Source organism: Oreochromis aureus, linkage group 16 (assembly GCF_013358895.1).
Source record: "Oreochromis aureus strain Israel breed Guangdong linkage group 16, ZZ_aureus, whole genome shotgun sequence".
NCBI classification, from domain to species: Eukaryota; Metazoa; Chordata; class Actinopteri; order Cichliformes; family Cichlidae; genus Oreochromis; species Oreochromis aureus.
The window spans coordinates 4,949,196-4,965,356 of record NC_052957.1 but is presented as its reverse complement, the minus strand read 5'-3'; the positions used below and the strand labels follow the sequence as shown (position 1 = coordinate 4,965,356).

Genomic DNA, 16,161 nt, shown 5'->3' with positions numbered 1-16,161 from the left:
TTTGCCATCATTACCTTTTGTCAATTAAATGCATCAATCCAGCAGAAAATTTAAATAAATGCAAAAAGTATATGCTAAGTAGTGTTAGCTAGTGTTATAGAGCTGCAGCTACAATGTTAACGTTGTTTTCAGCAGGAACAAGAGCATGACTGTTCCTGAATTTGTTCCTGCTGCAGGCTATGACAGATTTTGAACTTTCTCAGAAGAACATTACTGCATTCATTCTTGACCCAAAAACCTTGCTATTGTGTGTGGAAGAGACTCATGAAGGTATGCTTTGCATACTTATACTACTAATTACACCGTGTGGGGAAAAACTCATTATTCTTTGAGCTATTTTAGTCTACTCTACCAAACCCTGTAGCACTTTGTTCTAACTTTATCTGATTACAGATAATAAAAAAAAACACTTTATATCTGATTCCTGTATTTTTCTAAGAATCTACAGAACATGTAAGAGCTGATACATTAAGACAGATCATGTGCCACTAGCTTCATGCTACAGACCATTTTCATGGTGGAGAAAACGGGATAAATGACGGCACAATTCACTTTAAACTTTTCTTTTAGTTTCCTATCAGTCTCCTAAACAACACTAAGTTATGCAAACCCCCCACCCCAGTATTAAATCCATCAGTATTGATTGATATTAAAGTCAGAATGCGGCTGTAATTTCATGGATACCGTCAAGCTATTGATTTAACAACTTTAATCAATTATTCATTTAATAATTCTGCTTGTATCTTTGACTTTATGTACGTGAAATGTTGTAAAAAATATGAATGACTTGGCTCAATAGCCTTTAATCTTATTTGAATTTACGTGATAGATTTCTTCCAATCTACAATGTAAACATGAGAAGCGTATGAACATCTGGATTTCATGCAGGATTCATTTATCATGTTCTCTGTGGGTTTGTGTGGGGTTTTTTCTACTTGAAAGTGCAGTTAATGTGGTTCATAAACATTGTTTTTCCCGGTATCCTATCAGGCCTCTCAGCAGTCCTGTGCTCCTCGCTAACTAACTTCTAGACCATCCTCATTCATAGCAGAAAATTTCGTTATCAGTTGCTCAAAAATATATGAAAACCTTTAACTGCAAGATTTTTAAGGACTGCATTTTTTATTTTTAATGACATTTTCGGCCATTTCTGATACTCAATTGTACAAATAGGCCTAACATGCGAAACTCGACTTGATCTGATGCATTTCTTGTTTTACAAGAGAGATTCAGTAATAATTAAAAGACTCCTCATCTCTTGCCCGTTGTTGTAGAGAAAATATCAATGATGAAATCAACGATCTAATCCTTTATGTGCTAGACCAACTTTAATGATGTAGGCGGGGGATTCCCTCAGGTTATAGCATCCATCCAGAGGCTCCAATATCAAAGCTGTAAAAGGTGCAATATGAGTCTTACTTTTAGAGCAGATTAACTTGATGTTTATCTAATTTAATTTGCTCAACAGTTAAAACGGGAAATAGTCCCAAAGTTCCCAGTAGGCTACTCCAGCATCGCCTGCCACATCCATCTTTTATCTTTAGTCATGACAATTTAGGATAGATGACTTCAAAGTGTGCTTTCCTGTTGGAATTATTACTAAAAAATAAAAAAAATAAAATGAAAATTTGTTAAATTATTTTTTTGGGGAAAAAAAGCCCAGTAATCAAACATAAAAAAGCAACAAAAAAAACCCAGACATTCCTGTGATGCCTATATTTAAACCTCCTCTATTTGCTTCCATCATGTCTTATATCTTTCTGAGTCTGAGAACAGTTATATGTAAATTTTGTGTCTAGTTATTGGACATTTTTCCAGCGACTCCCAACTTTTCTGTTAAAAAGAACCATTACTAAGAACAATAAATTGTTCCAGTTACCCTTTAGTGGACAGTTTGAGTTGAAGTATTTCACATCGCCGTGAGCGCACATACTTTTAGACTGGACGATCCCTTTGGGAATCAGCACTGTGACCTGACATTAACAAAACCAAACCGGCAACAATAGCTTTGCCCGGCAGCTGCTGTGAGATGAATTACCGGCAAACTTTATGTGATTAGTCAGGGCATTGCATTAGCAAAGACAAGACGTAACTCATATTCAGGTACAAGAGCGCACGCTGCTTTGTAGCAGTTTGACTTGGGTTAGCGAGAGAAAGTCTTGGTTCTTTAAAGAGTCAGTGTGAGGTGAATCTAATGCATCTTGGCAATGAATAGTGTCCATTGATTCCACCACATCAAACTCTCTTCCTCTTCACAGTCCCTTGCATGTCTCTTGCTTGGGGTTTTTGTGTGCGAATGTGTGCACACATAGATTCCTCTGGAACAAAGGAAATCCATCCAAGATGAGAATTTATGCAACGTTCCCCTCTGAAAGCTTGAACAAACTGCCAACAGGAGAAAAATCTTGGATCCATTTATTTGACAGTGATTAGTAGTGACTGATTATTTCAGGGCATGGCATCGCCTGCTAGGCTAGGGGGGTCATGTTTATGTTGACTGATGAAATAAAGAGACTGACATCAGGAACTCCTCCACACAAACAAAACAAAGATGCATAGAAAGTTGCCCTCTGACTCATGGTATTGAGGCAGAAATTGTGGTGTGACCTGTTCTTTTCCGAGAGCAGAGAGAGCGCCTGAATGCACAGCGACAGCAGTATCAGTGTGAGATCTCCTGAAGAGGAATGGAGCTGTAATGTCATTTATCTGCAGGCCTCTGTTAACGTTTGCTCCCAGGGAAGTACGAAATTGAGATAAAAACTGGTGACCAATCGAGTGTCAGCCTGCCTAGTGCCTGCTTGCGCTGATGACGTTCTGATAAAAGCGACAGATGAGAACACGTGCCACATCCTCAGATCCCAGTGGTTTCTATTATCAGGGGCTCTGTATAGCATATTCATTGGCAAAGCTTGCAAACATTATACAAAAATCAATACTCTGCTGACTGGCTTGCTCCTTTTTTATTATAGGTCTGGCCATAAAGTTAAGTATGAGTCATTATCAAGAACAGCCTAATTTCCTAGATTTATGCCGTTAACGAGGGCCTTTCAGTCTCTGGTCTCATCAGTGACAGTCTTGTTTATGAATGTGGAGAGTGTAGTATACCAGGATAGCGATGTCGGATTTCAGAGCAAGCTATAAACTGGGCTCATGGTATGCGAGCACCTCCCCTTGGGCCTAATATCGTCTAATACAGACAATGGACTTCGATCCAATCGATTCTATAAATCTTTAAATTCTTTCTTCAGACGCATCACAGATTAACTTTCAAGTTATTATACGTGTATATTTCCAATAACACAAGTGTGTTTTTTGCTGTTTCATTATTATTTTTCTTTTATACGTGCCATTTTTACACGTATACAAGTGCAATTTTAATTAGTTTCAGCATTTGACACTCAAATCATTTTGATTTATTGTGCTGAAAGCAAAAGCACACACACACACACACACACACACACACACACACACACACACACACACACACTCCTGGCCTTTGACTGTTAAATATATTAAAATAAAGGAGGCTAGACTAAGGGCCCTGGTTTTCACGACTGTTGCAGCTGTACTGAACTGAGATTTCAGACACTTAGTAATCATCATTTTACATAACACTAATCAGATGTTTAGAATGATCATTTGTGCATTTATAAAATGCAGCAATTGGATTGAGGGATTATAGTGTACCATGCACACTATTTATTTTGTTCCAATGCAGCATTTATTCAAGTGCTACAAATTCACACAGTAACAAAATGAATACTCAAAATTAACATAGATTGCGCCAGCCAGGTAATGTCTCAGTTATGCTAGAAAAACAAAACAACAAAACAGGACAGCAAACTACTTGGGACAAAATTGTGATTCGCCAATCTGCCACAGGGTTTTGGCTGGAATCTAAGCTTTTACTGTGAATTCCTTTTTAATGTGAGTGTCCTCATGTACAGAAGGCAGTAGATATGCATTTTTTTTGCTGATTTACTACAGTTAATTGCTGTTTCATCACAAACACATTCAGTATAACTGCCATAACTGGGTTCATCTTATTCATCTTACTGCTGTTTTATTGCTCTCTTACACAGCAACTAACCACAAGTGGTTGCAGACCTGGTCCCTGTGTTAGAAGCAACTATTTCAAATTCAAAGAGATTAAAAGTTCATTGCATGGAGTTGTAATTATTTTGTTTGTGTCACAGTCTATAAACACTGTTTTCCCTTGTGTGACTGTAGCATTAGTGCTATAACCTTGAAACTAGGGCCTGTTTTAATGGCTAACATCTGGACAAGGACAAAAGTGGAAAGTTAACCAACATGTGTCAACATATGGTAATTAATGGGCACAATCTCTGAAAAAAATGTAAGATGAAATATGTAGTGAGCTAGTTAGCAGATGTACTAACCATTCTGTATGTTAGCATAAATATTGGCAACAATTTGGAAAGGCTGGAAAGACAGACACTATTACAATTCTTCAAATATATAAATAATACAATTAAATCGAACCTCTGCCTTACATTTTTTGTTATAGATACCAAGAATGAACTTTTTATAAAGACAGGGGAGGGTTAGCAGAGAGACATTTAACACCAAAAGGAAAAACATTGTAGTAAAAAAACACAATCAAACAGTAACAGAAACGTCACATCTTACCTTGAAATCGCAAATGCATGTCACCATGTTCCCAATTCTTAGACATTCCCCATCAAACTTGCATGTGTTGGTGTCGCACAAGAACAGGTCTGTGTCCCGGTCATCAGAACCTGGAGGACCAAAACCAACAAGAGACAACAGTGACTAAGTGCTTTTCTGTCGAGCCTTCAAGCAACTCTAACCTGAAACCCATTCAGGGTCGTTCCTAATGAACCTCTGCCATTAGTCATATCTCCCTCAGCACACTGCACTCTTGGAACACGTAGGTCTACTGTGCAAAAACACAATGCTAGTGCAATCCTTGTCCTTAGCTGCCAGAATGATCAAATGAAAAAGCAGTAGTCGCTGCTGAAGGGTGAACAAAAGATTTTTTGATGATGGTATATTACATGATGTTCTGATGACGCTGGAGATTTTGAATAGTAGATTGTGCTCTTTAATACATCGTTTTAGAAAGCACTCAGATGTTTAATAGAGGTGACATTTATGTTCATTACTGAGGTCATGGCGTATAATTTTGTGTCCTACAAAACATATTTGTTCCGTTTCTCCACCTATTTATTTCTCTTTAATATTTGTTTGTGTACAACAAGACTAACTCCTGGGGCGTTGTCCAGCAGAGGCAAAACTGGGATATGATCCGATTCAGGCTGCGTTAGGGAGCTCAAATGACTCCAACATAGCTTTCTGAATCAAATCAACGAGTCACATGGGCCTGAGACTGTGGACTGAGCTCAGGGCTGTTAGCTTACCTGAAGTGATTGCTTTAAAAAAAAGCCACGTGCACGAAGGCCGTAAAATGTGCAGGAAGGCTTTTTCCAAAATACATTTAAAGTGTATTCCACCATATTCCAGCTGACATAAACCCGGCAATCGTGCAGTATCTATTTGCACAAAGATTATTTTAATGCATTCCAAGTTAAAAGTTGAAAAGCTGACCTTTTTTAAAAGATCATTGAATAAAATTTTAAAGCTTAAGACATTTGTCAGACAAACCAATCTGAAAACTTTTTGCTGAGAATATTTATGGACCAAATGACTTAAATTATATAAACACGGCCATGATGCCCAGGTCAGACTATAGACTCACTACAGAAGATTTTTATTTACGTTTATACTGACATGTCTATCATCCTTATTCAGCTATAAATTGTATGACATCATCATGAATCAGTGAATATATTAGATATGACATATCACAGACATGTCAGTAAATTGCATTCATGACTGACAGGCTGCTTTGTATTGCTCTAAGCATTTGCATTTAACCCTTAAAGTCCAGTCTACTATATTACTGGTGTATACATGTTTTTTCTCAAGAAATTACAATGTGTTTTCTAGCAAAATATCCAGTTATTTTATTAATATTAATTACTAAATTAACATTAATCCTCCCTCTGCAAAGAGTGAGGTCCTAACACTGTTTTCAGCCACAACAGTCAGGTTAAGCTTTAATAATCTACTGTACCCTTCCTGGTGAGTATTGAACAGCAACAGAGCAGTTGTTAGAGACAAAAAGCAGAGTTAATATAGAGTGCATGCTAAATCTACAGTCATGAACACAAACATCACACCAGATGAATGAACAATAGACCTCTGTACATTTTTCACATTATTTCACTGTTTGTATTTAAAAGGTTACATGGACAGTTTGTTTCCACTCCATCCAAACAGGACAAAAAAACTGTGATTGGAGATTTCATGACTTCTGCAAAAATAACAGTTTTTCTGATGAGAACACAACACTTTTTTAACATCAAATGCAAACACTGAGGCAGTCGTATCATGTCATTTGGCCATTTATCAGTCCATTTGTCAGCTGTAGGTGCGCACAGAAGGCAGAAAAACAAAATACCAAAAAGCAGACTAATATAAATAATTAATATGATATTGTCAAATTTTAGGATGTAATTTTAAGCAGCAGGCTATTTTCATTAAAAGCGTGAAGTTGGTGGTTTTGAATTCCCATGAAAGTTAACAACAAGAAAATAAATCTAAACCATTTCAGAAGGAAGGAAACCAGCTCTACTTAAGTTCCCACGAACTGCATACACAGTATAGATTAGTGGAATGACAGTATTTAGGTACAGCACGTTATATATACGACTAAAACCTAGAGAAAAGATGCATTTCAGTGTCTTTTAGCAAGCATTTTTAAAGTATTTAATTAACCATTAAAAAGAAAAACACAGTTAGAAGGTCCACAAGGCATGGCAAAATTGGAATTTGGAGCTAAATATGAACATCAAAGGGATTCATCTTTGATGTTCAAAGATGAACAGTGTGGGTTTTGTTCTTTTATGTCTCAGTTTATACTTTGCAGCCTTAAGGGAAAAGCAAATAGGCGAGTGACGTTTTATCTATTTTTTTCCTTTTAAACATGAGACACAAGTGAAGCAAGTATACGATGAAGATGCTGAGTACTTAGGTTTAAACAACAATTAAAACACCTACATATTCTTTTATCTGCGACCATTATGAAAGCCCCCAGGGAAAATGCACATTTCTTTGGGATCAAACGTCTCTTAAGAGCAATAAAATTTAATTTTAGGTTATTTTAATCAACCTTATTTAATCAAACAATTAGAGCATGAAAAAAAAACAAACCTCCTAATTGGGTGCTTAACTTTTCTTACAGAGATATTCTTTATTACCACACCGTCCTACAGGGAGCACATTACACTATCCACTACCCCTGTGAGTGTTCTGATTTTCACTTAGCCTGCTTTTACGATCATTAAAAAAAAGTTAATCAAGCAAACTCTACGTTAAGAAATACACAATTTAAACAATGAAATCTCCACATTAGTAAAATAAATTCTGTTTTTTTTATTCTGTAACATCAAACAAAACAAAATCAAAGAGAGATGTACCGTATTCAAATAAGTAATCATTAGAGGAAAACATGATCGGTATAAAGTGAACGCATCCCAATCAAGTAAATTTCATTTGATTAAATTCCATTAAATGCAACATTGTACACTGAACTTACAGGTGTAAACTAAACGTATGCAAACGAAACACATTATCAACCACAAAAAACTGTTCTCATTATTACACTGCCAGCGTGCTATCATGACATTGCATTAAGGTAAGGAGCCGGCCTCATTCATCTCACAAAATGGCAAAAAGTTATCATGTGAAATGGCACGTGTGATATTCATACACATCATAATACCTGGCTGTCTGTGGATGTTACAGGCAAGATATCTTACAAAGCTATTTTCTATTCATAGATATCTTATTATAATGGACACTTAGACACAGCATCTCCTGTAACCTGTCATAACCAATGACCCTCTCCACTTCGAAAAGCCCTTCTTGGCATAGAACAACCTATCAGGCAATAATACCCCATGGAATAGAAGTCCAGGCTAAAACGAACCTGCTATTTGCCAGGGTCCTGAATGACCATAAAATGTAAGCTTTCTGTGAAAACATACAATCAGTGAGCCAAGAACAGTGGCATGAGAGGTCTCCAAGCTTGGAGTGCACCGATGGAACAAAGCCCTCAGCCTGAAGGGGGCCATACAAGACAGTCTGGAAAACCACACGCAAAAAAAAAATAAAATTGGCACCCAAGCAACTGGCATGTTGATGATACTGGAGAGAAGCATTGTTAGGATGACAATCATACAACTGGCTACGTGCATACAAATGATTGGAAAATATCAGATCATTTTCAAGCCAGCTAGCAAAGTCTTTGAAAGATTGGAAATGTGTTTGTGTGTGAGCGTGAATCTGTGTGTGTGAAATCAGTCCAAGCTACAAATATCATAGTTTAATATTTTAGCTTTTTTTCAAGGTTCTCTGGGCAACAGGCTCATGGAAAACAAAGGGGGAAAAAAGCAAAAACTCGTTTTTAAATGAAAAAAAAAAAATGTGACTCCTCCACAAGTCATTAAACTGTCTTCTTTACTGAGAAACAGATGCGAAGCTTGGACATCTCCAGGAGCCAGGAAGCAAGAGGAATACATCTATCACTTGTAAACAATAACTCACAGGGATTCATTACTGCTGGAGACATTCTTATCATCTTATGAACAACAGTGCAATCAAGACTTGCAGATGAAGACGCTTTGTCTACTGGAATCAAAGACGATTGTTCCTGTGAACTGTTTACAAGGATGCGAGTGGCATATCAGCTTTTGTAATAGCTGTAAATGCCTGACAAACAATCATCATGTGACATAAATTATGTTATGTTTTATACTTGCTTCTCTTACATCTTCAGAGACACGGGGGCCAAAAGGGTTTAGGCTTTAGGGAAAAATAGCACCAATCTCAGTCATTTGAGAATGATTGCATACAATTGGTATTTACTGCGATGGTACAACTTGAAAAATGTCTTTGTTTACACCATAATAAATGACACAGAATCAACAGGTTAGTATTCATCACCTTTGTTTTTTAATCATAAAACCATTTTGCCTTTTGGTGCAATCTGATTTCAGATTCTCTTACATGGCAGCTGCTTTGAATTCAAAAATTCAACCCCCCATGCTTGGCAAACATTAAAAAAAATAGAGGTGTTGGAGAGATTTGCCAAGTTTGAAATGTAAACATTTTAAGGATCCTGAAACAGGATTACAGTGATAAGCATTATTGTTATCAACTAAAAATGTTGTCAGTATCCTGTACAAGTACCTACATGTACAGTCAGTGGATATTAGCTAAACATTTTGCAATATGCTGTGGGATTATTGTAATTGTATTATAATTGTAATTGCCTAATCTGTGATTCAAAGTCAGTAGTTTACAGAATGTTTAGGTTGAATTTCTATTTTACTAATGTGAGACTGGTTTGATAAAGTTCATACAGATTTCAGAGACATTTCTGTGATATACTTTACCTCCTAAAAACGTATATGTATCAAGAAGGACTGAATACAAGATATCACCTAATTTTCTTTCAAATGAAAGCTACACATCTTTCGTAAATGTCCTCCCTCCATGAGCATGTTGCACACAATCCAACAAAGCAATCGTAACTAGGATTCCTGTCGAGTTGGCTGGCCTCCTGCTGCTTTGCGGCACGCATGAACGGGGGTAAAGTAAAGTAATTGTATGGCTTATCCAGATGTTCTGAATAAGATCAGATCAAATGGATAAAACTGAATCCTCAGAACAATATATTCACTATTTTACAGCTGCTCGATCCAAAGTGGGGAAAAATGCATTTTGGGTTAATGTACCTCACATACCTGGTTTGGCCAAGCTGAAGAGGACAGGTCTGATCAAAAAATATGAATTCTGAAACTAGTTTTGACATTGACGAAGTTACGTATTTGAACCCAACACATTTAGGGAGTAAAAGAAAAAATGCCAGTGGATTCTTTACATGTCAGAGTTAAACTGAAAAGCGGGGACCTGTTAATTTTCTTTCCAGCAATGTATTTTAGGAAATTTTAAAAGCTTACTGCAAAAGTGCTACTTGACTCCACATTACTGTCTGCTCAGCTGTGAAGCAGACTATGCTTCATGTATTTGAGTATTGTAAGCAACAAAGGCCCAGCTTGTGTACTGGACAAATGATGATTCCATTTTATAATTCTATATGACCCCAAGCATTTTTCTTTTTTTCTTTCTTTTTGTTTTCATACTAGATAGATAGATAGATAGATAGATAGATAGATAGATAGATAGATAGATAGATAGATAGATAGATAGATAGATAGATAGATAGATAGATAGATAGAGTTCTGGTAGCATGCAGATGTGGGCTATATCTGGCAATCAACTAAAAAACAAAAAGATATAACCCTCAAGTGTCAAATAGCAAATAGTGCCGAAATTAAATGTGCACCATGGCTAAGACATTATGCACTCAACATGTGTAGTCTGGATTTCACCCTTAATTGCCCCATGTGCTAAATAGCACATAAGGCCTAAATATAACAAAAGAAATGTGGGCCTGGATATGCAGTTAAAGTTGTTATAACTTATTTGTGCTTGGTTGATGTGCAGAACTGTTATGGTTAACACTTGGCACAGATCTGATGAACAGTAGCAGACCATCCAACTGGTATGAAGACCAAATTAAAGTGTCTAGTATTTGTCACATCTGGTAACCAACCGATTAACAGATAATTAGCTATCTGTTAGCTAATCTTAAGAACATTTAGCTAAAGAAATCGAATGTGTTAGCGAGGAAGAGCAAATGCTCATGAATCAGCAGGCGAGCCAGAGTAATTCTGGTCCCACCCCAAAATTTAAATTTAATGTTTTGCATAAAGCACAGGTTGTAAAAGCTAGGACCACTTCTCTTCCTTACTCTTTAAATCCAGGGTTCTAAAATTGCTGCTAATGGGCTAATGTTGCAGCTTCTCAGTGAAAAATATAACTACTGCCAATAAATACCACCTCACAAACTGTTTAAAAAAAACCTCAATTACTAACAAAACTGCCACTCTGAAATAACACATTATAAACAGAAATGTGCAGATGTGTGCAATTTCCTGTGCGCAGCAATTTCCTGTAGCTGCATATAGCCTTCAATGATTTGTTGGCTCCCTAAACATGCACTGAGTCAATAAAAATGTGAAAACCACAGCTTTAAATAGAGCTGCTCCAAACCCAGCATCACCAACTTTACCAAAGGTAACTTTAGGGAGAGAACAGAAAACAGATGCAATGATAAAATCATTCCAGCTGTTATTGTTTGCTTTGGATGTGTCGCTATGTGTGCTGCGCGCTCTCGTGTCTCATTCCCAACCAAATGTAAATGGGACACAACTGATACAAGTTCCGTGCACGGCCCAAGCTGCACTGTGTCGGAGGCCAGGAAAACGTATACTTCCTGCTCCTGCCCTGTCGTTCCAGGAGGAGATTACAGTGAGCTGAATAATTAACGAAAACAAGCTGCCAAACATCAAATATTGAGAAGGTAATGTTTATATGCTAACGATTAAGATGCCAAGCGAAGCACTTACTTGTCTAAAAGAGAGAACTTGTTAGCCAAATGCATCTCCTGCTACCTACCTGGAATTTCACTGCACTAAGAACTATGCACTAAGAAGAATGAAGAGTTCTCCACCCAGGTTTTAAGCATTGTGCTGATCAATAATTAAACAGACTAAATTAATAATGAAGGCTGAACAACCACAGCGGTGAGACATCTTCTCCTGACCTTTCTCGTACTGGAGGTCTTTTTTTTTTATAACTTTGCAACAGGTTTTTTCAAATGTTTGTGAGGGAGGAAGTTACAGTTTAGTCTTTTTATATCAGATTATTGAACGCTGAACACCAAAAGCAAGTCATAGTTTGTTTGGTCTGAAGCAACTGATGGGTTTGTAAACTTGTAGCTCTTTCTTGTGGTTTGGTTTCTTTTCGCACAGAGAAAACTTGAAGTGATCTAAAATTTGTCATTACAGCATTGAGTTCGCTTGCTGGCCAGATGTTTCTGTGGAAGGAGTAACAAACGTAAATACAGGAAGAACATATTGTGTTCTGCACTATTGAGACCTCGGCTCATTTTACAGCTAGCAGTTACAGTTTGTGTACTCTGCACATCCATGGTACTTTTTCACATCTCAGAATACAAAGCATAACACTGCTAGGGGAAGATGTTTAGCACAAACTTGCAGTGTACTCCGGGTAGCTTGCTTGGCTTGAGGTAAGATCACGTTCTAACCATAAACAAACCGCTCTGTAGGTTGTTTGCAACTGGACTGAGACCAGCTCCTCCAAAGGATCTTGATGCAGATGTTTTTGTCTTCACCTGAGTGTGATCTGTGTTCAGTTTGCACAGACAAACTGCAACAAGGAGGGAAATGAACTAGACTCTTCTTTAAATGGCCTAAACCATGCAGGTATGAAAACATCCTGAGACTTTAAAAAAATTTTCAAGATTTTTTTTTTAATGAGAAAGTAAAACATAAAGCATTCTTAGTTGACCAACTTTCATTTCACTACTTTAATAGAACCAATTAGCAACTTCAGATTGGTTTGATAAAACCAAGCCAGCACTGCTTATCTCAAACTTCATCTTTTATTGCAGTTTATTTTCAGAGGTGTAACCCTGCATGCAAGTATGTCTGACTTCTGTCTTGACAGATCTCGAAAGCAAATGGCCACTTCTCCCCTGAATGCTCTTAAATTCCCTCCGCTTGATGGGATTTGCAGGAGGCTTTGCATATTCTACACTTATCCCTGTCACTGTAAGTCTCAAAGCATCACATGGACTTTTAAAGTTAACAATAGCAAAGTATTCACTGAAGAACAGATTGTCTTTATCACAGAAATGTACCCACAGGAGATGTAAGGTATAATTAAATTGTGAGCAGTCATTCATACAGTTTATTATTACCGTAGAAATGTGTGATAAAGATAAAACTGAACTGGACTGAATTCCTTTCAGCAACCTATGAATGCATTGTTCTACTGCTTGTTTTAATATGACCAAATACAGCCAAAAGCTTTGAGCTGATTGTGTGTAGAAGTCTGCAAGTACATCTGTCAAAGATGTCTATCAGCCAGCTGATGTGCAGTCGGTATATAACACAGACGTTGCTTGCTTGCTTAAAGCAATACAAGCCCGAAAATCGCAGGTTTCATTGAGATAATTACACAAAATTTTAATTATATAGTTAACTGTGTTGGATGAGTATGACATCTTGGATAAAGCAGCAGTTTCTGAGTGCATGCAGGTAAAATGTCACCGGAAAGGATTTTACCCAGCACAAATCTGTACAGAAATGTGTTTCAAAGAGTCTTAACATTAACACATTACTGTAGTGTTAAGGCAATATTAAAGCAAGCTATTATCTAGAAACTAGATGTTCCTGATTTTGACGATACTGAACAGGAGACGGGTGTGTTTCATTTGTTAGATAAAGGACCTTTCCAAGGGAAAAATGACTATAAAGAAACAAAAGCCACGTCCAAGTCCTAGCATATCTGACATTTAGTCTCTAGTGAATATTCCACATATTCTACACCCCCAAGTGAGACGACAGGTTCACATCTGAAACCACCCTCTTCACCTTGTTAACTCTTTTTCACTTGTTATTACCAAATACGTCATACTATAAGATGTTTCATTTTAATTGACATATCATGGTCTGTTTGTCATTGCTACTATTTTCTTATGTTTAAGTCCGTTTACAATAGCAAGTAGGACCAAATTCAGGTCTAACTTCACAGATAGAAAATTACATGTCATGTGGGCCTTTATGTCTTTAATAGGTGCTGGTATTTTAGCTGATTTGTTTCACTTAAATTTAGAAATACCTTGGTGTTCTTTACATATGGCTGCTTGTTTTCTGATAATGTTGCCTAGACGAAGGATGTAGAGGGTAAAAAGTATTGGCCCTAGCACTGAACCCTGTTGAATGCCACAACTACTTCATGCGTCATCATGAAGTGACACAAAGACCAATAAAGAAAAATAAGCATCCCCTCTTTTCTCTTATGGCTTTTAATGAATCCCTTAATTCTACATCCTGAAAATGATAACCTTTTACTGGACAAATAATGATGCAGCAACAGGCATAAACACAAATCAATAGAAAATCGACCAACTCGCAGATCAAATGGGCCCTTTTTATAGCAGTCATTATGACTTGTCATGGCAGGAAAAATCATGTGTTTTTAATTACGTTAACAACGATGCAGTTACACTCAGGTGTCCTAGAAAGTCATAACAGTGTGACAAGGAGTCTGCACAATACATGCACAGCATCAGGAACTGAAGCAGCTAAATGGAATTCAGCACTCGTTAATTTTATAACTGTACCGCTCCTAACGTATTGTGATGTGTCAAAATGTCAAATTCTTCATTTTCTGTAACATTACTCCATCAATATGGTGGCAAGTGTTAAAAAACATTTCACAGTTCAGTTATCCCTTTTTAAAATCTTGGCACATAATGTATGCAATGATTATAGCTTCCCACGCACCTAACTCAAATATAATTAATTAAAGAAATATATACTATATAGGATCTTAAGAAGTGTGGAAAACATTTTTTTCTGCTGCAGCTTCACAGAGCCACAACTCGTACATTCAAATCTTTTCACAAATACTACCTAGTACAAGATGACACGAGGGATTTCAAGAACAATTTTATGTCTGCACTCGCACTCAAACACTCACTCGGTGCCCTTCTAGGATTGAGATTGAGCTGTTCTGTCTCCACGCTGGCAGTTCCTCAAGCCATTAACAGATGCAAGCCAAACAGAATGGCAGTCTTTGTCAAACCAAGTTTTTTCTAAGTCTTCCTTTTATTCCATAAAACAAAATCGAATTCATTGCTTTTTCAAAGGCGACGCTGTTGAAACTGGCAACTCGTTTTCTTGATACTACTGCCCATAATTATCTGTTTCTTAGCACTGAAGTGACATTGGGCTCATCACCAAACTGTTTTTCAGTCAGTGCCATTCTCCCTGCGCAGCAAACTGTCACACTTTGGTGGTGTTGTTAGGAAGAAGTGGATAATTAAGCCCTGTGCCATTACTGGTTTATTAATATCATTATCTTATTTTTATTATCTTTCAAAGGGTCTTATCTTTTCGCGGTGGACTACATGTCACTTGTTGTGCTCTATTAATTGTAACTGATGCTGGGTGCATGTGAGTGCATGTCCATTGTTCTATCATATGCACTTAAGCCTCCTCAAGGCGTGCAGGATAAAAGCTTTCGCTGAAATGCAGATGAGAGTGTGTCAGGAAGTGGGGAGGCAGGCGAGTGTGTATTGGGACAGGATGTGTACCATTATCAGTGATTACGTGCAAATCATCACCACCATCAACAGCACAAAACCAGCCTCCAGTAGGTTACAATGCAGTAATCTGAATAAAGATATGATCAATTATCGGCCTGAATCAGAGGAGAGTACTGTTCAGATGAACTCATTCATGACTTCATCTGCGTGAGCTGTAGATTCTTGGGGCACGGTTTCACTTCATACCTGGGCTTTTCATTACAGGATGATTAACAAAACAAGGAAAACAATCTTTGTACCACACGCCTGATCGCTTGGTCATTAGTGGATCAATGACATAAAATTATCCTCATTTATTTCCAGTTCATTCATTACCTCAGTGATCCTTCAACATTAGCACTTCAACATGGGTATCACGATACAGGAAGACAGAATCACAGTCTGATGTTGCGGATGTTTGCATCACGGTTTTGGTCTCAAACCTATGAATACCAGATATGCTTAGAATAAAGACAGCAACCTTCCACAGGTTACAGTAATACCATAGAGTTCAATCGCTTCTTGTTTGCGTGTACTTAATAAGGTCTGACTTAATCAGCCCATTATCATAATCAAATTCATTTTTAAAACTTTGATATCCAAATTAAGCACCCCCCTCCCTTCTGATTGGCAGTCTAGTTTGTAGAATCAAATATAGATCTAGCAGCATTTCTAGCAGCATTTCTTAATATCATTCCCATGCATGTCACATGTGCATTAGTTATGCTCTTTGTCATAAATGACTCCCCCTTTCTTCTTATTGATATGTCATCCAAGCAGGCTACACTGATACTCCTTTTTTCAAGCAG

General features: G+C 37.3%; 1 protein-coding gene across 1 annotated transcript in view; it reads right to left on the bottom strand.

Moving 5' to 3' along the window:
- Positions 1-16,161, bottom strand: part of tmeff2a (transmembrane protein with EGF-like and two follistatin-like domains 2a) — a 134,983-nt gene that overhangs the window by 117,037 nt on the left and 1,785 nt on the right. Inside the window, exon 2 of the mRNA XM_031757349.2 lies at positions 4,651-4,760. Within this exon, the coding sequence (XP_031613209.1) occupies positions 4,651-4,760 (110 nt within the window). The remainder of the gene's footprint in view (positions 1-4,650; positions 4,761-16,161) is intronic.